This window comes from Zosterops lateralis (genome assembly GCF_965231275.1).
Source record: "Zosterops lateralis genome assembly, chromosome: 8".
In the NCBI taxonomy this organism is placed as follows: domain Eukaryota; kingdom Metazoa; phylum Chordata; class Aves; order Passeriformes; family Zosteropidae; genus Zosterops; species Zosterops lateralis.
In genome coordinates this window covers 33518986-33540583 of record NC_139768.1, presented here as the reverse complement: position 1 = coordinate 33540583, position 21598 = coordinate 33518986, and the positions used below count along the sequence as shown (strand labels likewise).

General features: G+C 49.0%; 1 protein-coding gene across 1 annotated transcript in view; it reads right to left on the bottom strand.

The window, feature by feature from the left end:
• CDH23 (cadherin related 23) overlaps positions 1 to 21598 on the bottom strand; it is a 185306-nt gene that overhangs the window by 151093 nt on the left and 12615 nt on the right. The window contains exon 3 of the mRNA XM_083865855.1: positions 20487 to 20564. Within this exon, the coding sequence (XP_083721981.1) occupies positions 20487 to 20564 (78 nt within the window). The remainder of the gene's footprint in view (positions 1 to 20486; positions 20565 to 21598) is intronic.

Sequence of the window (21598 nt, the reverse complement as noted above, 5' to 3'; positions counted from 1 at the left end):
CTGTCATGTATGGGAGGGAAAGGAGCCAAACACAGAGGTGACAGGAAAGAGGGAAAACAAATCTGTGCAGTCAAAACCATTTCTGAGGGAGTTTGTCAAGCTGGGAAGAGAAAAGCACAGCAGAAGAGCTTTTCCTGGCTCCTCAGATGCTCCGAGACAGAGCCTGTAATTTCTCTGCTGTGTTTAGTTATTTAAGTGGGGAGTCAGAATCCATAAGCAGAGCTGACAGCCAGTGGGTAAACCTCAGAGAGAGGCACTGCCTGCCTTCCACCCCCCAGCTCTCATAGAGGTGTTTAAAGCTGTTTGAAAGGGCTTTTAAAGCTGTTTAAGACAGAGAGAGTAGCAGCAAAGAAGAGCTAAGCATTCCCACACACAGAGGGCTTCCTTGGTTTGCTCAGAACCCATCACTTTGGTTAACTTTACAACACAAATAAGGGGAGGAAAAATACAAAAATATCAATGGCATGCTGAAATTTATTAGCATTATGATTAAAATAAACAGGCCTCCTGAGGCTCTCCCAGCAGATGCTGTGCATGCAGCCCCTGGCATCCTCCCCATTAAAGTCAACATCGACACTGACATGGGTTAGACAGAGTAATTGCCCTCCACCAGCGTTCAGCAGGTCTCAGAGCAGCACAGGTATCACACAAGCTCTCAAAAACCACTTCTAAACACGTGGCTTTGTACTGGTGCTGTGTCTCTGCAGTGCATGGAAAAGCTGAGGGAGCTGGGGCCGTTCAGCCTGGAGAGGAGAAGCTTCAGGAAGGCTTTAGAGTCCCTTCCAGTGCCTGAAGAGGCTCCAAGAGAGCAACTTTGGACAAGGGCATGGAGGTACAGGACAGGGGGGAGGAATGGCTTCACACTGACAGAGAGTGATTTAGGCTGGATATTGGGAAGGAATTGTTCCCTGGGAGGGTGGGCAGGCCTTGGCACAGGGTGCCCAGAGCAGCTCTGGCTGCCTCTGGAGTGTCCAAGGCCAGGTTGGAGGGGCTTGGAGCAACCTGGGATAGTGGAAGGTGGCCCTGCCCATGGCAGGGGGTGGAACTGGATGGTCTTTAAGGTCTCTTCCAACGCAAACCATTCCAGGATTCCATGGCTGGAGATGACATCCTTTACTCACTCACTGGCACCTCCTTGGGCAGAAGACAGTTTATTAACCAAAACTCTCCAACCAGGCTGGGATACTGCTGCCAAAGTCACTGATGCACCTTAGTACCGCTGTGCTATCTCCAAACCTGCCTGGAAAAAAGGGAATAAAAAATGCTCATCCCTGGGCACTCCCCTGAACAGCAGTGCCCCAGGTACTTTCTCCCTGCTCCAGCTGGAATCCAGCAATTCCTGCCTTCCCTTCACTGCATAACCCACAGGCCTTCCCTGGGACCATGGACAACAGGGAGAATTTTTAAAAACTGAAAGGACTTTTGTTTCCTTTTGTCTGGGAAGGAAGAGGCTGCTGCAGCATCAAAGAAGGAAGTAAATAAAATCACATCAAATAAAACACCCAGGAGATAGAATAAGAAAAGAAACACGTGCAAAAGGAGGGGTTTGGGTCTGTTAAGATATTTCCGGTGAAAAAAAGGTTGCAGCACTTAAAAAAACTCCTTAAAAATAATTTCCTCTCCAAAATGCCTGGGTGCCTCATAATTACCAAGAATGATCACAGACCCATTCATTTGATCCTAAAATTAATACATCATGTTCAGAACGATATAGCATTAATTTATCACAAGATTTATGAAACTTGTACTTTTTTTCTAATGAGTTTTATGCAAATTCTGCTCCATCCATTGTTTGCACCCCTAAAAAAAAAGGTTCCCTCACAGAAGCTGCTCTGTCAAAAAGTGTCATTCACTTTTATTGGTATCTGTCCTTCTCTCCTCATCCCCACAACAGGAGGGGGAAGGCGAGGAGCTGGCTCCAGCTTGGATGTGATCCTGCTCCCAAGGCACAAGCCACGAGCTCTGCAGGTGAACCAACCATTCAAGGCACTAATTTCAAAGGAAATTAACTGGTGGCTCACTCACACCTTTGTCTGAGAAAGGTCAGAGAACAAGAAGAGCAGCAGGGAATTGGGAATTCAAGTATTTCGACTTCCCGGAGTGGAAAGTCCATGTTTGGTAAACTTGGAAAATAAATACAAAAGGTGGAGGGAGGGAAGCATTAGCACTGAGCATCAAGGGGTCACAAAGGAGGAAATCCCAAGAGATTAATTTATTTTTTTATGGCAGAGCTGTAAACACACAAGATGTCCCATCAACTAAGGAAAGCACTCAGTCTAGCACCTTACAACCCTGAATTTTCCCGGAGAAATCCTTAGGAGCACTGCCAAGATGGTACAAAACAGGCAGGACCTTTTCCAATTCAAGCTCAGCACGAATATGTATTTCATCCCTGAGCACTGCCAACCAGAAATCCGACTGTGATCTTCATCAGAACCAACACACCTCCCAGGAGGCTGGAGAAAGGGAATTCTGGAAAAAACCCTAAATATCAGGTGCAGCCTCACTCCTCGGAGCTGCCTTCATGTGACTACTAACAACTACTTCTGAGTCACGTAGATGGTGGAAGGAGGCAGGATGAACTGGAAGAGCAAAGGAAAACATAAATCTGGGGTTAGCAGAAACATCCCAGCTTTGCCTGGGGGCTTTTAAAACTGGCCTGGAGAAGCTGTTAGCAAACCCAATCCCGGCACAGCCCCAGCAGCATTGGTTGCATGAGACCCAAGCCCCAGTTCTAGCAGCTCTGGGAGAGGAAAGTGCTCCCCACCTCTGAGGCAAAATCCCTTCCCTCTGCACAACCAAAAACTTCCATGAGCACTGCTCCACATCCATGCCTGTCTCCAAACAGGAACACTGGGTACACCCTCCCCACTGACTCCTCCAGGAAAGCCTGGCTAATGCAGCCTTGATTAACACATCTGACACCAAGTTTAAACCTTAAATCCACAGAATATCCTTCTCTAATTAACTTTTGAAATCAGAAACACCCCAGAAAGAACAAGGAGTATTTCCTTTGTTCCTTCCTGCCTTCTACCCAACTCCCTTCAAAATGTTCATTTTTTTAACTAACTTAGATGAAAGGAAACCCTGTCAAAAGTCTCAGCTCAGGAAAACAGGGGCACACCCCCACTGCCATCTCCCCCTCAGTACAGAAAGCAGGAGGGCAGGGACCAGAAGGTGCAGCTGACCCACAACCCTTGAGCTCATCACTTCTCTTTGGCCTTATCTCACCTTCTAGAAAAAACATCAGAGCAAATAGGAGAAGAGCAGAACCCCAGAAATCCATTTCATGAGGTGCTTTGCTGCTTGGTGTAAGTAAATGATTTATGAGTAAGGTGACACATGCAGTATTTTGCATTTTAGCCAGGCAAGGTAACATAGCTTCGTGTTAATTAGGAAAGAGAAGCTGCTCTGCAATTAACATGAGGTCGGAGATAAAGCTCGTTAGGTTGCAATGCCCAGGGAGCAGGTCTCCCGGGACTGCAGGACACCTCTGGGGTGTCAGACACCCCCAGAACCGCAAGGCAGGGACATTAGCAATGTTGATGGAGAAGTCATAAGATGCTGCAGCTTCCTAAGGACTTTTACAAGCCCCCTAATCCAATCTCCTGCCATGGGCAGGGACATCTTCAACTAGCCCAGTTTCCTCAGGGCCTTGTCCAACCTGACCCAGGGATAAAGCACTAAAACAAGATGCCCTACCACACTCACTGTAAAAAAATCCTTGCCTACACTTAATCTAAATCAACTCTCTTTCAGCTTAAAGCCATTACCCCTTTTCGAATTGCAACAGGCCCTGCTAAAAGAAGTCCTGCTGCTGAACTGCTTCCTCCACCAGCAGCCCTGTCAAGCTGAGGAGCTGATCAATATGAATGGGGGAAAGAGGGGAAAAAAAGAAAGCCAACAACAAAACAAACCTGTCAGCAAATTACACTTGCGCAAGTGAACGGGATTCATTCACGTCTGGTTTGGAATCTCATCTGTGCCTCACAAAAGCCGAAACCTCCCCGAGGCTCTCAGTCTCACAGGGAATACAAACTCTTTTTCCTGCTGCAGCTTTTGCCCAGCTGCTCTGCTCTCTGAATGGTTCAGGGGAACAAAAATACAGCCATCCTCAGCCCAAATGCCACAGGGAGTTTTGCTCCAAAGCGGGATTTGGTGCGAGCATCCGAGTCCCAAAGCCACGGGAAATGGTAGCAGCGGTCAGGGTTTGTCTGCAGATCTCAGCTCCACGGGTAAACCGGCCTTGGACTGTCACCGTAACTCTCTGAGGTTTCACAACATGCGCTGGGTGATGAATTCTGCCTCCTTAAAATGAAGATGCAGTGAAATCCCTTCCTGATTTATCTCTCTGGAGCTGAGTTAGTACCTGCTGATCTCCAAGATATGGCTGCAGTAAAAGCAGGACTCGAGCAACAGGGCAGGAATTAGAAACCCAAGGCAGCCAGTTCTGGAAAAGTCACATTTCCTGCTCCCCTTCCTCCCTGGATCAGAGAGTTGTGGCAGGAGTTGAGCTACAAGGGACCTTAAAGACCGCCTTGTTACAACCTCCCTGACATGGGCAGGGACACCTTCCACTATCCCAGGTCACTCCAAGTCCCATCCAACCTGGCCTTGGACACTTCCAGGGATGGGGCAGCCACAAAGCCTTTGAAAGAACCAAGAGAAACAACCAGGGCCTCGGAAGCCTCTCCTCAAAAAGGTGACAGAGCCTGAGAAACACATGCAGCCCCATCAACCCAACTCCTCCAGGCACAACCCAGCTCTTGGGGCTGGTGATGACTGTCACAACTGGGACTGGAGCATTTCCTCTCTCTTTGTCCCTCTGAAATGCCAAAGGGGAGGTGAGGGGAGACTTGGCAGGTGGTGCCTGGGTGTGTGAGGCAGGAGCTTATCTGCGGCCCGCAGTAAATTGCTTGTTGATGAATGAGGCTATTTAGGAGCCGGTGGTGCTGTGGTTATTAATGACACCCAGAGACATTTAAAGAGCAGCCCACGTCCCATTGTCCCCTGGCCTATGAGTAATGGGGCACCTCAACCAAGGGGCTTCACAACCAGCTCGGCCTGTTCAACAACAGCAACAAAACAAGGCCCAGGGAAATGGATGGAGAGTGCTGGGCTGATGCCTCCAGAGTGCTGACAAAGCCAAGCTCCTCCGGGAGAAGCTGGGCAAAGCTCCAGTCTTTGGATGGAATTAAACCAAACCCAAGGCTCTTCCACTCATCCCTGTAAGCTCCCACCAGCCACATGCAGCACCTTGTTCTCCCAATCCACAGCCCTGTGCAGCAAACCCACCCCAAAACCAGGGAAGGGCCAAACCACAGCAGCCTCAACTGCAAGCAGCAGCGGTGCAGCTGTACCTGCAACACATGGCACACCCTGGAGCACGGCGAGGGTGATATCAGCTGGAGCCCCTGAGGCTTTCACAGGGCCATTGCCTCACTCTGGACGTCACAGATGTCTAAACATGGCCAAGAGGACAATGAGTGAGAAATAAAGAGGCTGTTTATTGCAAGAGGAAGCCTTGGAACAGAGCTCCACAGTGGCTGGTGGGAGAGCCAGGCAGAGCGTGTGAGCACACAGCTGTAAACTTGTTTCTGAGTTAATATACCCACGAGTGTTTTTCTTTTCCTATGAAAGCACACTCTTCTGGCAAACAAACATCTGGAGAGCCCTGCTACAGCTGGACCATTCTCCCCAGTGACTGGAGCATTCAATTAATTTAGCTTTTCTCATTTGCTAGTTGTCGGCAAATAGACTCGGGTTTGCAGGGATTTATTTGTTATTTGAATATATGCAGTGAATGGTTTATTAAAAACATATTTCAGGCAAAGGATTTCTCGCTAATTGCTCCTACAACTGTCGCTCTGAGTGCTGGCAACTGGCAGCTCACCCCACACAAATGGTCACTGTGGTCAGGTGGGAATGCCTTTGCACATTGATGGAATGCAATCCACCTCTGGAAAGAGCTTTCCAAGGGTTTGTGGAGGCACCTGCACAAAAACGTATCCTCATGCAAACACACAGCATCCAGCCTGCCTCAGCTTCCCAAAAAAGCACAGAACAGCCTGCCCAGTGCCGTAACAGAGACGAACAAAGACACTTGTTTCTTCATGTAGGACAGTTGAATCTTTATTGTACACAACTTATTTTTATTTGGTATTTTTAGAAGGTACTGTGTTCAAATTTAATAGGCTGACAAATTATTGAAACTCAATATATTGGTTGATAATAGTGCAAATGTTTATTAAACTTCTTTTTCTCTAGATATGTTTACTTTTTTTTAAGGATTCTCATAGGATGGACTTTTATTTTTCTAGGTGCAAACTGTTTTCTCACAAGAATAGATTGTTATGCAAACTGATTTTAATTCTCATGATTCTTTTCTCATGGGAACTTGTCAGGCTAGGTGCTGGCTTAGCTGAAATAGCCAGGTCTGATTTTATAAGGCCTTTCTTTTATAAGGTTTTACTTATAGGTAACAGTGCAGAAGTTGTCACAAAGGGAGCAAGAGCAGGGTTGAACACCAGAATTAAGTAACTCTAGGCAGAACACCACCAAAAGCATCTCTCAGTCACTTCCACAGCACCTTGCAAGAATCCACAGGGCTCCTGGCTGAGGATGCTCCCCGCCCAGGTGCCCTTTGTCTCAGAACTCCAGGAAAGGAAAGGCTTGCTGCAGGAATTTCATCTCAGCAAGGGAGAACAGGGTGAGAAGGGAAGCAGTGAAGGGCTGTTTCCAAGACTGATGCAATCCCTTGGGGGTGCAATGAGCCCAGACTCCTCCTGGACAGCATACTACAAATTGTAGGTTATACAGTACCTGTGACACGTCTGAAATCACAAATCCTCCTACAGGAGCAGTTCTCGTCTTCTACTAGACAGGACAAGGGGAAATGGCTTTAGACTGCCAGAGGGCACGGTTAGATGGGATATTGGGAAAAAATTCTTCCCTGTGAGTGTGGGCAGGCCCTGGCACAGGGAGACCAGAGAAGCTGTGGCTGCCCCTGGATCCCTGGAAGTGTCCAAGGTCACACTGGACAGGGCTTGGAGCAGCCTGGGATAGTAGATTCCTGGGCTGGAATGAGATGGTCTAACGCAAACCATTCCAGGATTCTGTAATTCCCCCCTGGCCAAGGCGACTTGTGAGAGCCTGGCTGCTCTTTCTGCAGGCTGGGTCAGAGCTGCAAGGGGAGGCTGAGCCTACACACCCCCCAGCCGGTGTCCAGATCAGCCAGTGCTCAAAAAAACCCTCCCTCAGTCACATGGAAAACAAAATAACATTTTAAAATCCAAACTGAACACAAAACTCCATGCTAAATCCCAGCTGCTGGGTTGTTTGAAAGCAAAAAGAAAGCAATCACCGAGGTTTCACAGACTGTTCTAAAAGTGGAAATTTATGAAGAGAAAAGTGATCCAATAAGTCCCAGTTTTAGGCTTTTTTCTTTCAATTGTGCAGAGTGAAGACTTTCAGAGCTTCTGTTTCCCCTGAAGCCCTGACTGAGGGAGAAATGGGTATTGACCACCAAATTCAGCATCTCCCTGCTACCTGTACACATCAGAGAATCCTGTGACCTAACAGGTGTCACACGCATCCATTTTCCCAGCCCCTTTGGAGCAGCAGTGCTCCAAACTCCTGTGCAAATCCAGCCCCTTCAGAGCCCATTCACTAGAGCTGAACCTTTCCTGTGCTATTGGACCATTTCTTGGATGAAGAAAACCCACCCTACTCTCTCCATCTAAAACCGATTTCCAGATTGAATCCACATCAGCCACTTGGCACCACTGAAGGATCTTGTGGATCTCCACAAAGGAATCTTGGTGCATCACAGCCCAGAGATGAGCCAACCCACAGCCCTGGGGACACTGTCCCAGAGGCTGCCAATCCCCACAGCACAAGAGACAGTTAAAAACCTCAAAGAATACCCCAAAACAAACTCAATCCACCAATCCAATCATACCACAGGCACTTCCATGCAGCGCTGCTTTGTGGGCAGTGAGCTACCATCAGCAAGAAATGCACTTTTCTCTTCCTCCTTCCTATTAAAGGAGAGACATTCTTCTTCGTTTTTGGTTGTCCTTTTTTCTAGCCCTTGTCCTTGGCAGGATGGAGAACACCCTGGTCTAGGTAACTCCCATAAATTCCTCAAATTTGGGCTGATTTGTGGTTACTAAGAAGTGACAATAAACCTTATCAATCAAAAGTGAATGCAAAAGGAATAAGGGATGGATTTTCCTAGGAGTGAAAGTGCAAGAAATTAATAACCAACTTAATACCTGTACCAATAAGAGACACTCATGATAAATCTACTTTAAAACCAGTTTGACTCTTTCCACAAGAAAAAAAAAAGAGAGGAGAAGAGAGACCCTGGGGGTTCCAGCCCTGGCCCTCCATCTCCTCACCCCAAGTATCACTCATACAAAAGCCCTGCTTCTCTTTCAACTCCACCTCTTGCCCGAGACATAATCCCGGATTCCTCAGTTTTCGGGATGCCTGTGTGTGCCCTCAGATGAGGACATTGTCCCATCTGTCCCTCGTGTCCCCTCACAGGCATGTCCATGGGCTCCCTGCAGCCTCCCAAATGACTGATGAGCCTATATGTTGTTTTCCAGCAGCTCACGTGCCAGGCAAGATGACAGACCTTGGGAACCTGGGCATTAATCTGGAGATTTATAGTCAAATCTGTCACGCTTGGGGAAGCTTTTTCCCCCCAAGAACTCTGCCTGAAGGTCGCTTTTCCCTGGGCAATGAGCTCCAAGAAACTTTCTCAGCCAACCTGGCCCCCACCAAAGAGAAACAGGATGGGGATGGTCACCAGATAACATGCCCAGCCTGAGGGCACAAATTTCTCCTGTATATTATATATATATATATATAAAATTATCTATGCTTATCTATTCTCCTCTTCCCACTGAGGCTGATGACAGCCACAGGAGGAGCTGCTGAAGAACAAGAAGTCCAGACATTTAAGGGTGCAGTGAGTCTTGGAGCAGACAGAGGGAAAACACCTTCCAGGAGCTGCTGCTGCGGGCTGGGTGGCAATTTCAGGCCAACAGCTAAAGAAAAAAAAAAATCAAATAAATCTGCCTAAACTAGGATTAGCTGGGCAGCTGGACAACAAAACTGGAGGCAAAGCCCACCATGCGCATGGATGAGAGCCAGGACCACAAGCAGTTCCCGAACTTCATGGGATGCCCCAAAAGGATGCTCTGGGATGAGCCAGGTTCCCAAGAGAGGCTCTTCTCTGCACATCACTTCCCTGTGGGAGCTTCCCAGGACATGCCTAAAAGCCAAGCCCTTTTCCCAAGGCCCCAGACACCCCAAAGAGGAGGGTGTCTGTTAGAAGAAATCCCTTGGATAAGGCAAGAGCCCTCCTGCCCTCCTACAAGGTGCCAGGACAGGCTGGTGGCGCAGGCGCCGCTTGCGGTTTTGCCAGCAGAACAGATCAATTCCGACAGGGAACACTCCTGAGGTTTATAGTCAGGGCAACGCGAATAAAAACAGTGAATCATTTATTCAGTCAGTTCTAGCCATCCCTAACAACGAGCTGTCTGACAGCAGACCACAAATTTCTCTAGAGTATTCTTATTTGAAGCAATAATCCCTGTGGATCATTCTTAGGCTCCGGCTTGTTTAGGAAGCACAGACTATAAAGATGTTTCAGAGGGATACAATGTTCACTGTGCCCTTCCTTCCCTTGTCAGATCAAGTTTACAAGCCAAACAGGGATAACTCCAAATGAGAAATTTGCTTTCTCTTAGCACTCTTGGCAACATCCATGGAATGCTCCTGCCTGTGACCTGTGCAGCACCAAAGATATCTGCTTACAAAAATTCACTCCCCACAAACATTTGCACCACTTGACCAGCTTGTCACAGGATCAGGGACGAGAGAAGGACTCCCTAGAGCAAGCCACAAGACTATGGATGGTGACAGACTCACTGCTCCGGTGCTTTCCAGGCTGGCTTGTGTGGGTAAAAGGTATGGAAGGGAACAGGGATAAAGCACACAATAAAGGCTTTTGGAATTAAAGAGTTTCAATAGCAAACACTCCACTACAACTTCTCCTTCAGGATAACAGGCATCCTTTTCTTTCCCAAAGACTTTCCTTGCACATCCTTCCAAGCTCTTTTTCCCCTCTCCTCAATGGAGCAGCCAACACCTGCTGCACAGCACGTCTCCCCATCCAGCTCCTTCCCTGCCTTCCCAAGGCATTCCCGTGCTCCAAGGAAGGCAGCAGAGGACCACACACATATTCCCATGTCCCTGCAGACAGGTGACAAACACATGTTGGGCCAGGAAGAAAGGGGGAGCAGAGAGGAGGCAGATTTGCAGGCTCTGATCCCAGGCGCCTGACCCCCTCCTCTCCCTCGTTATGGATGAGGTAAATTAGCTGTGACACTCATTAGCTGCAGCTCCTAATTAGTGAAAATTAATATTGGTTTTGATAGAAGTGTTGGCTGAAGCTCTCCCAGGCAAAGGCATTATTGACCTTGTTATCCTGTTTAATAGCAAGTTACATCACAGAAACTAGTACTTTTTTTGGAGTTGACAGATTGCAGCCAACTCCCACCCTCCACAGCTCCCTTTCCCTTCCCTACCAGGGCCAAGGGACAGATCCAGCCCCTGCCAGAGCACCCTCAGCCCCTTGGGCACCTGCACCCACACCTGGCAGTGTCCCAAGCCTCCCCATCCCTGTATGCACCCCAAAACCCCAAGCCCCATCTGACTGATGGTCCCTGGTCCTCCACGTGCCATTCCAACACCCATGGTCCCAAGAAACTCCAGACTCAGCGGAGGAATTGCTCACCACCACCTCTACCCACAGTTCAAAAGAAGAAATGAAGGGGAAGAGCTGCAGTGCAATGGCAGTGACCATTTAGTAAGGAGAGAAACAGGAACAGCATTCCTTGACCTCGGGGATCCCCATGCCTGGAGCCTGGGAATCCCACGGTGGCAAAGTGATAGACACCAGTAAACAAAAGGAAAATATTTGCTACCAAAGTTGTGCATTAAAACCCCTCCACAGTGCATTATTCACACATTAATAACAATAAAGGTGTCAGGCTGCCAGATAAGAAGTTAATCTCGTTCAGAACACAATTAGGGATGCCATTATGCAACCACCTGGGGCCACTTGCACAGGCAGTGGCTTTCATGGAAAGCAGGGATGAGCTTCTGCCTGGCAGAGCAGCTGGTCCAGCCCTGCCTTGCCACCCCAAATGCTGATGTTGCATCTTGTTCAAAACAGGCTGAGTGCAGATCCACGACAGGAAAACTTCTTTTAAAGAGCATTCCTCCACTCCTGGGAGCAACACTCCAGTGAAAACTGTCCCTCTGCCCGCCTGGATAACACCACTGGGTACAGGATACACAAAGAGCAAACCCAGACCACCAACAGTATTTGCTGGTCCTGGGGTGAACTTCTACTTCTGGGGGCTGGAGGGGGGAATACCACCACTGGAAAACAAGTTCTCCAACAGATTCCAGCTAATTTTACAGCGGGATGCCCACCAAGCTCAGCAATTTTGGCTTCTGAGATTAACTAATCAGCAAAACAAAATAAAAATTACACTCCCACCTTGCACCCTGGAATGCAAAATCAAGCTCCTGATATAAAATCATGGAGATCTCCCCTCTCTCCTAGGAGACACCTTTCCCACCTATATCTGCCAGAAACTGCCTGTGGAGCATCCCAGCACCAGTGAAACTTGTTCTCCTGCTAGTGCTCTGTGAACTACAAGGATGTTGCCAATTTTTATGGCTCCAGGAGACCATTCTGTTGCAGTGTCATGAAACCAGCTTGGAATTCCGCCCCCCCCGCCCGGTACCGAGCCTTAATTTTTGACTCTTTCCCCCCACCCCAGCAAAGAGGTGGGCAATGACTTGTGGCTGATGCTCTCTGCAAGCCTCACTCTGCACCTGATGGGAGTGCGGACAATTTTTGCAAGGCAAAGAAAAACTTGCAGATCCTGGGAGATGTTTTTTCCTCCCCCACCCTTTGTGCCCCTAGAAAAGCTTCTGGGAGAGATGTGGAGGCAGGATGGTGCTTTCTGTGTGGTCCCCTCACTTCCTACCTCACCACCCCACCACACACCAGTGCTCCTTCGCAGGGAAATGCTGCTTTATCCGGCAGGATGTGTTTTAATTTGATGCTGCTGTCATACAGGGAAAGGTGCATTTCCAGAGACAGGGTTTTCCGCAGTGCTGTTACTTATTTTACAGTCTTCTGCCACATCTTATTCCTTCCCCTCTATTTCCCAAAATCATTAGTAACAACCATTAATCTCTGCCTGGGAGGATGCTCCTCGCTTCTCTCCATACCCCAAATTGTTCATCTCCCTTGGACTTAGTGTATTTCAAAATCTTTTTCCCCCCATCTTCTTTTCAAATTGACTGCTTGAAAGCAAAACAGCAGAGCAAGTCAAGCCACCGCATCATTGTTTATGAAGGGATATTACGTTCCACGACACCAGCTCTCACCCCAAAGCTAATAATCAATTAGAAAGGAAAAATAAAAAGGTTTCTCCGGATTCAGGTACCAAATCACCCTCCTAATTGCTCACAGGCAGTGAGACAACCTCTGTGATACAATACCAGAGCCTCGACAGAGCGGGCACCTGACAAAGCCATGCAGATGAATGGAATAAAATTGAGTTACTAACCATTAAATGTCAAGTGTTTGAAATCTTTCCCCCTCGTGTACCCAGCAATATTAATAAATCTTTAAGAGAGGGAGCGCACGGAGCCTTTTCAGTGCTCTGACCAGCGCTGCAAATGGAGCAGATGTTTTCACCCAGTTGTCCAACAAAGCTTTCCTTCTCCCCTCCCCAAGTGGCTACAGTTAATTCAAAAGCCATCAATGTACCCAAGCAGTTTGACAAGAGGAACCAATTTATTAACTCCCCCTGCCAATCAAGCACATTAAGCCATTCAAAGGCAGGAGGGTGCACTAGCACACGCCTGCAATAAATCCGTTTAAAAGCCGGGAGTCATGCAGCAACACTGAGGCCACCCACACCCCCCAAACCCATGGAAAAGGTGACAAAACAAATTGCCCAAGAGGTGGCCCTGCCACCCAGGCAATCAAGCTGGACCTTCCTAATTCTTTGTTGCTGTTTTTCTCCCTTGGTTTTGTTTTTGGGAGGTTTTTTGGCTTGTTTTACACCAGTAAGCAACAACCACCAATTGGTGGTGGTGGCGGCAGCAAATATTTTGAATTTTTTTTCTTAAAGATAAGGATTTCCATGGTGCCCAATTATAGGAAGTTTTAACTGAAAAGGTAATTTCCTCACTAGCCTGAAAATTCTATAAAAAGAGCTGTTGAAGGTGTCGTGGTATGGTCTGGGTTGAAAGAGAGCTTGAAGACTGTCTTGTTTCACCCCCTGCCGTGGACAGGGACACCTTCCACTACTCCAGGTTAACCCAAGCCCAACCCAACCTGGCCTTGGACGCTTCCAGGGAAGATCCAGACTGCAGAGATCCAGATGTGCCAATATCAGAAGCAAGGGGTAAAGGAGTTATGGTTAGGGCTTTTTCCTTCTTTTTTAATCTCATGTAACTCAAATACATCAAGACCTGGCAAAACACACAAGCATGTTGCTCACTGTCTGCAACCAGAATTTTTTTTTTCTGATAGTGAAATTACAGCTCACCTTCTCCACCAAAAATAAAATTATGAGTGTATGCAAATGCAAGGATATCCCTCCAGCACAGGGCAGTACCCCTGGCTAAAAATATTCCTTTAGAGCATAAATACTTCCACAATGATACATACATATACACGTCTCCTAACTTGAATATATACACACACATCCATATATACGTGCTTTCCCCCCCTCCTTATGTTTTTCTCTTTGCTAAGCCTGACTCACATTATTATCCCTGCTCTTTATCAGTTTTGCCACCCCTGTTAATGCCTCCAATCATCCTGGAAGGCCCAATTTACCTGAGCTGGGACAGTGCTGACATCCAAGCCCGGGCAGTCCAGAGTAACAAGGAAAGGGGCACAGCCAGCGAGAAGCCAGCCCGCAAATGAAGCTCCTACAGACAGCCCTGCACAGACAATTAATGCTGATAAAGCCATCCTAGACATTAAAAAAATCACTCCAGCCCTCATTACCAACCTCACACATCTTTCTCCCTCTCCCTGGAAAGGGCTTGGCCCCTGTGCCAGGGCTCAAAAGGTGGCGAGATCAAACCTGAGGATGGTTTGATGAGGTGCCTGCCAGGAGCAAGGTTACCCTGGCATGTTAATGAGTCCATATTGCAAATACACTTTCTTCCTTCTCCCTCTTCCCCTTCTTTAACATAAGCATTAATGTTACTGCCTATTAGCAAAGCAGATATGAAAGTTTAAGTGATTGATGAAGTGATTAATTTAATGATGCAGGGTTAAGGGTTTGGGTGGGAGTGGGGCTTTTTTTTTTTTAATCTGAAGTTTCCTGATGTTGGGAATAACTAATTTTCTAGCCTTAAGTTTTCATTAAAGACGCTGTACTTCCTGCAGCTCAACAAGTAATTTCATCAGTGGGTCTTCAAGTGACAGAAGAAGGGCTTAAATTGGGAGAGCTGAGATCCCCTCCCTAAGCTCTCCTCAAATATTGCTGTTCATTAGGGTCACCAGCACACTTAGAAACAAGGCTGCTCCTCCAAAGAGCCCCCAAGGACCCTGAAAATTCAGTTGTAGGCAGCAAACAGCCATTGGAGGATAGACAAACACTAAAGGGGTGAGGTGGCCACAGCCTCCCTTGTGAAGGAGAATCTCAGCAATGGCCACAAGGAAGCTCCTGAGGCAGGCCCAAAAACATGTAATCTCCAGATTCCATGGCGTGTTCCTCTGGAATTATGCCTCCTAAAAGGCCAAATCAATTCTGCCTGCTGCACACAGGCACCCCACAGGTGTTTGCTTCCCGGACAGCCCACCCAGCAAGCAAACCAGGGGGTTTACGGTCCTCTGGAGCTTGCCAACTCACCTCATTGCTTTCAGATAAACAACAAAAGCAGCTCTGTGGGGTTCTTTACCATTATGAATTGCAAGCTCCTGTGTCAGTGCCATTACACCTGGCCCCCAAGCTCTGTAACCAGCCACAGACCAAGTGCCACCATGCACTTGCCCACTTGTCTGCCCCTCCCATCTGGGGATTATTTACATGCAGCAGTCTGGTTTCACCAGCAACTGAAGTTTATCAGAGACAATCTCACAGCAGAGGGATGGATGGGCAGCCTCCCTTGTCCTCTCACAGAATTATGTGTGTGGGAAGGGACTCTTGAAACCATCTCTTTCCAACACCCTCCCACGGACAGGGACACCTTCCACTGTTCCAGATTGCTCCAAGCCCTGTCCAGCCTGGCCTTGCACACTTGCAGGGATGGGGCAGCACCACTATGACTCTTAAAAACCCACCTCACCTTGCAAGCCTACCATCAGCTAGGCTAAATGCTGGCCCAGCTGAAACCCAGCTTTGCAAAGAAAAACCCTTAACAAACAGACCTAAACATGTAGCCTTGCTGTCCCGGGCATGGGGAAAGGTCTCCTGGCTTTGAGCTCCCACCTTCCTCCTAACTGCACACTCCTTTGCCTTCCTGACTGGGCAGCAGCTTTTCCGTGGAACAATTCTGGAGCTGTGTCAGCAGATACACAAATACAGGGATGGTTTTCCCACTGGCAGCACACCTGGCTGCGAGGAAGGCAGGGACTCCTGACTAGAACTCTTGCAATGCTCCCGGGCATTCCTCCCACTGCCTTCCTCCCAGATTGATCCCAAATTTTAATCCTGAGTCCCACCCTGCTCATTAACCAATTAGCGCCTCATTAACAGCGTGCCTCGGGTACTTTCTGGTCTTGCCGCTGCGGCTTTTAACCCCTCGGTACACCGAGATTAATTTATAATTTTCTCTTTAGCGCTTTGGCACCTCATTTGGAGCAAGAGGGACACAAGAGCAGGTACTTTCCCCCCCCCGCCCACCTCTAGTAACAGCAGCACGTCCTGCAGGCGAAAGGGGAGACCCGGAGGCACCAAAGGCAAAAGGGTCTGGTCCCCGATGACCACAGCGCTCCACCCAAAGATGTCCCCAACAGCTGTCCCCAAGCCTCGTGCAGGGATATACGAGCTCCGAAACGATTTAATCAGTCCAGAAGCATGCAGGGATCAGAGAACCAGTGTTTTTTTCCTGTCTTTTCCCTTCCAGTGATGCATTTGGAGGAGCCCGGGCACGGCGGTGGCAGCAGGCAGATGCCGGCAGCTGTGGGATCAAACAGGTTTAGCCCGTGCTCAGTCCCACACTGATAACCCTATCAGCAGCAGCAGCTTGAGCGGCCCAGCACCCCCAGGGACCTTTCCTGGGTGCCAAAGCATCTCCTTGTCCAGAGCACGGCAGCAAAAGGCAGTGTTGGAAGCGATGACTGCCTTGGAAAGGACAGACACAGAATGTGGAGGATGGAAGCCTTCCCTGCCTGGAGAAGAAAATCCCTCTGGCCTGCTCCTTGTCTAGGACAGAGAATTGAATTAAATCATCCACAAATATCAGAGGCATGTGCTGCCTCAGATCCATGTGAGGAGTTACCACAGAGCACCCTGCCTGTGAAATGCCACGTTCCTCTTTAGTTTGCCTGTGAAATAATTGTGTCCCAGCAGACACGAGGTGTCACACACCAGCCCAAACCCTTCAGTGGCCACTGGCCAGCAAAGAACACCCACACCTCTCAGTGGCACTCCCCTATCCCTGGCTCCTCTCAGGCTGCAGCAGCCTCTGGGGCAGGGTGAGAGCCACAACTCCACGGGCAGCCCGTTCCGAAGCAGGTCTTATACAGAGCAAAGTTCAGCTCTGCCCATTCAAATTTAATGGAGAAATATCCCTGATCACAGCATTTGTCAGCTCAGCAACAGCTGCACGGAGCAGAAAGAGGGCAGGGCAACCCATGAAATTCCACCCATCCATCTGCCTTGCCCTCTGAGCACGGTGGGCCCTGTGATGGATGAGAGACAGAGATGGAGAGCACAGCCCAGCCCTCCTGGGACAGCCACAGAGCCAGAGGGAAGGAAAAGGGGGCTCTGAGCAGCAAGCACAGCCCGGGTCACTGGGCATGGTGCTGAGCTGGCACTGCCTGGGGATGTCCCTCCTCACTGCTCCTGACCTTGGGACTTGCTGGCTCGGGGGCTTTCCTGGGCCCTGGGCTGTCCCAGGGTAGTTCATAGGAGGTGCTGAGGCAGCCAAATTTGGAGGAGGACCCGGGGCTGAGCGTCTCACCAGTCACAGCAAGCTGAGCTGCTGGGGTGGAGAGGCCAGAGCCTCAGCTGCAGACATTCCTGCCCAGGAATAAGAACTGGGATCAAACAGCAGGCAGCCTCTGCAGAGCCCCGTGGGAGCCCAGCCTCCCCACCTGCCAATGTCCCAGGTGCTGTCACCAGCTTCACCAGCATGTCCTCACACTCACATTGCCCAGGGAAGGGCCAGCCCATCCTGGGCCCTGCACTGCTCAGCCTCAGCAGGCTACACAGGGAATACCAGTCCTTCATGGGATCATGGAATGGTTTGGGTTGAAAGGTGTAATGGTTCTGGCTTCTTTTTTCTCTGCCAAAGTTGGGATTAATACACGGGAGTGGCAGCTCGTGTTCGGACTTGGAGATTTAATATTTCTTATCTATTTACAGACTCACAAGCCCTGAGCTGTAACTAGCAAGTTAGAGAAATGAGGTAAAATGGAGTACCTCTAACTATTTCCAAGGTTATTTAAGTGCTAATTACCCAATAACGAGGTGACACCTGTATTATTTATGTTTTTGACCCAATAATGACCACCCAAGGCCTGCAATGGAGGCCTTTGTCACTCAGTTACAGAAAACCATCCAAATCCATGAAGAAGGAGGAAGAAAGTAAAGAAGGACTTAGACAATGCCCCAAATCCTCCATATTACTTCACATATACTACTATATACTAAAATCCCAAAATCTAAGTTTCCAGAATTCCAACCAGAAAGGACCTTAAAGATCATCTTGGTACACCCCCCTGCCATACTCAGGGGCACCAAGTGCTCACAGCCCCACAAACCTGACCTACGATCCAAAGTCCCTCTGCTGGTTTCCTGCAAGGCATGACTTACCAAGGTGTGATGGGCAGGAGGGGACACACGTCCCCACCTGGGTGACCATTCCCTGACATGACATGGCCTGAGGGCGAGGCCAAGTGCACATTATCACCTTGAGTGCAATGGATTAAGTGTTTCCCACTCTTTTAAGACAACATTATTCCAGAGAGGCTACAATGTTATCGCTAGGATGGAGGGGAAGTGGAATTGCACTCGTCTGAATGGGCTCTTTTGTCACACATTTTGCAAGGCGTTGAGGCATGAAAGCTTTCAGAGAAACCTGGGTGAATCCAAGCTAGGTGGTTATAAGGCTACTTACAGACCTGACATGATGGATCATCTTCATTTTCCCACTCCTGTCCTGCTCACAGCAAATCCATTTGCTGGGCAATTAGACTCCAGTCATTACATTATGCTAAGGAGACGCTCCTTTGGCAGCAGCAGGGACCCCGACCAAGAGGAGCCTGGAGTGCTGCCTGCCCATCCCCACCTGCTGACAAATCCAGGGCTGCAGTGACCCCCGTGGCAGCAGTGCCACCTCCCCAGGGCCCTCCAGCCACTCACCTGGCATCCCCAGCATCCAATTCCTTGCCCACAGCCCTCCAAAAAGTCTGGGATTAAGCGAAATGGCCCTTAGAATGATTTTTCTTAAGGCAAAGAGCAGCAGGATAGAGATGGACAGTCCCTCTCCTGCACACTCTTCTCCCAAGGGCTGTTATCCTGACGGATAACCCTCCCATTTCCCAAGTAAAACACAGGTGACACAGCTGCTGGCAGCTGGCACAGGCTCTCCTGGGGCCCTGTTTTGCCCATCCCACCACAGCCCGACCAACCACCATCCTCCTCTCCAGCATCTCCCTCCTTCTACAATTCCCTCCTGGAGCTCCCATCACCGACTCTCTCTGCACGTGTGTGTTTCCATTGCTTCTGGGTGAAATAACTGACTACAGGGTCAGTCCACCTGAAAATTGCTCTCCCCAGACCTAAATGAAACAGATGGGCATTGATGATGTTTTGGGAGAAATTAATCAGCCTGGACCAGCGGCAGCGCCAGCAGCTCCCTCGGCCCAATCTCGCCTAATGAATTCCGAGCTCTCTGTCTTAATAGCTCCTGACAAGACTAATTTACTCTTGTAAGTGATTAGAGGGGGAATGATCTCTTAATTGTTGCTTAAGATCCCTTTCGGCATGGCAGGCAGCACGCAGGGAGCTGCTGGGTTTGGAGGGAGGGGATGCTGTAGGGAGGGGCGCTCAAACAGACCTCAAAAAAAAGGACATTTTTTTGTTGTTGTTGTTGTTTTTTTTTTTTTTTTTTTTTTTTTTTTTTTTTTTTTTCCCCCCAGGGAACAGGCGCCACACACTGTTCTGCTCCTCACACTCAGGATCTCAGAAAGGTGTTTCCAGATGCTACCTTTTAAAAAAAAAAAACCCTAATAAACCTTAACTCAGAAAACACCTACCAACATCAGGAAACACAGAAACAACTGTGTGTGTCAACACTTCCCAGGCTGACGTTTCCCTCTTGTGCATCTGGAAACAAAATCTCGAGGTGCCAATATTCTTAAGAGTCAATTATATATATATATATCCACACAGTGTAATACAAAGTTAAAAAAAAAATGCAATTCAACTGCCAAAGCAATTCCAAGAACAACTTGACTCGCATAATGTCTCGCTGGAAAGCGGGCAGTAGGAAATCTCCCTATTTTCTGACAAAATAGAAGTTCAGTCCAATTCCCATAAGGTATTTCAAGCTCAAGTACTTGGAGAGCAAGGTGCTCCGTGAGGAAGCATTTCCATCAGGCTGTTCCCAAGCAGCTCTCACTCCTGCTCCCTTCACAGGGCCTCTCCAGAGGGTGAGCTCTGTGCAGAGCTCAGCTACCATGCAGAGCCTCCACCATCCACCCAAACCAAGGCTCCACATCCTGCCTGCTTGCTCAGACCCCAAACCCCACAGGGGCTGCAAGGGGGCTCCTAGAAGGGACAGAAGCCTCAGCTGGAAGTGCTGGTGGAGCTGAGCAGTCACTGGAGATCTTTCCAAGCTCTTCTAACCCTCAGCAGCTCTGATAATGATGTGGGTGCAGTAGCAGCCCCTTCTTAAGGAGGTGCTGCTCAGGCTGGAGGTGGGAGAAGGGACCTCCACAGGCTCCATCCCAGCCTCTCAATCGATTCCTCCCGCATTAAAAGCCAGTCACCAGCCCTGATTGAAGACCATAAGTTTAATGGACTGAGAGCCTGGGAAGGCGCCAAGAATGACCGGGTCGATTTCTGCATTTACTAAAAAACCGATCCCCAGCTAAATAAAGAAAGAAAAGCTCCATCTGTCAATCAAAAGGAAAGCATTCCTTTTCCATACTTTTCCATGGTGTGGTGGCAGCCTGTGCCCATCCCACTTACCCACAGGTGTGTCCTCGTTGATCAGCAGGTAGGTATCAAAGAAGTAGTTGATGAAGTAGGGCAGGCGATTGCCCTGACCTGGGAAGAGAACAAAAACAAGGAGTTACTTCCCTGGCACGGGCCAGCAAGGCTGGGAAAGGCTCGGGAATGCTCACAGGGCATCGGGCTCATGCTGGCAAAGGGGTAAGCCCCAAGATGAGAGCTAGCAGGAGGACAGAAAGCCCCATGAGGTCCCCCATAAAAGCTGGCAGGGTAGCCACTTCCTTCCACCAGCCTTTCTGGATTTGGTATTTTCCAAAAAGGCAGAGGGGCAGGCAAAAGCCGACAGCACAGGGACCACGAGCATCAATTATTGGTTTAGCCCAGGATTAATACCTTGGCTTCACTCCCACAGCTGAAAGCCTTTTGCCTTGTCAGCCACCCCAGCAAACCCCCGTGCTCCTTCCCTCTCCCATCACCCGGCTGCCTTTCCCTCTAATTGCCTCCTTTCACCTTTAATAACCAGGCTCGCTCCTTTCCCCTCCTGATCTCACGGTGCTGGAAGCCAGTGAGCCTGCCCCTGGCCCGCAGCCTCATTAGGGGACAGAGACAAGTGCAGAGCACGTAGGAGAGTGACAAAGGCAGCCTGAGCCAGGGAAAGAGTCAGCCAGGAAAGATCTACTGTTCCAGGGCTGCAGGGAAAGAGGTGGCAGGAGAGGCACACGGTGATTTCCCAGGAAGGTTTGGCGAAGCGTGTTCCGCATTCCCACCTCAGGAAACAAGAACAGACCAGGCTTCAGCATCCTCTTTGCCTGCCAAGCTCTCAAAGGAAGGAGATGCTCCTGAGACCTTTCAAACACAAGTCCCAGGTGTGCATCCCAACAAATCTGCTCCTGGGGACACGTGCACATGTCCCCCAAGCTCCCCCAGCGCCCCCTCCATAACAAGACAGGGATTTTTCAGGGCTGCCCTCTTTCCTGAGGCATCAAGTTGGTTAAACACCCTGAGAAATGGGAAAGCACTAGAGGCAGCACTGTTGCAAAGGCACATTTAAATCCCAGCCTCTGGAGTTAAGTACCTGGAAAGAAAATAAAAAGGAACCTGACAAAATGGGATATTTGAGAGCTAAGAGC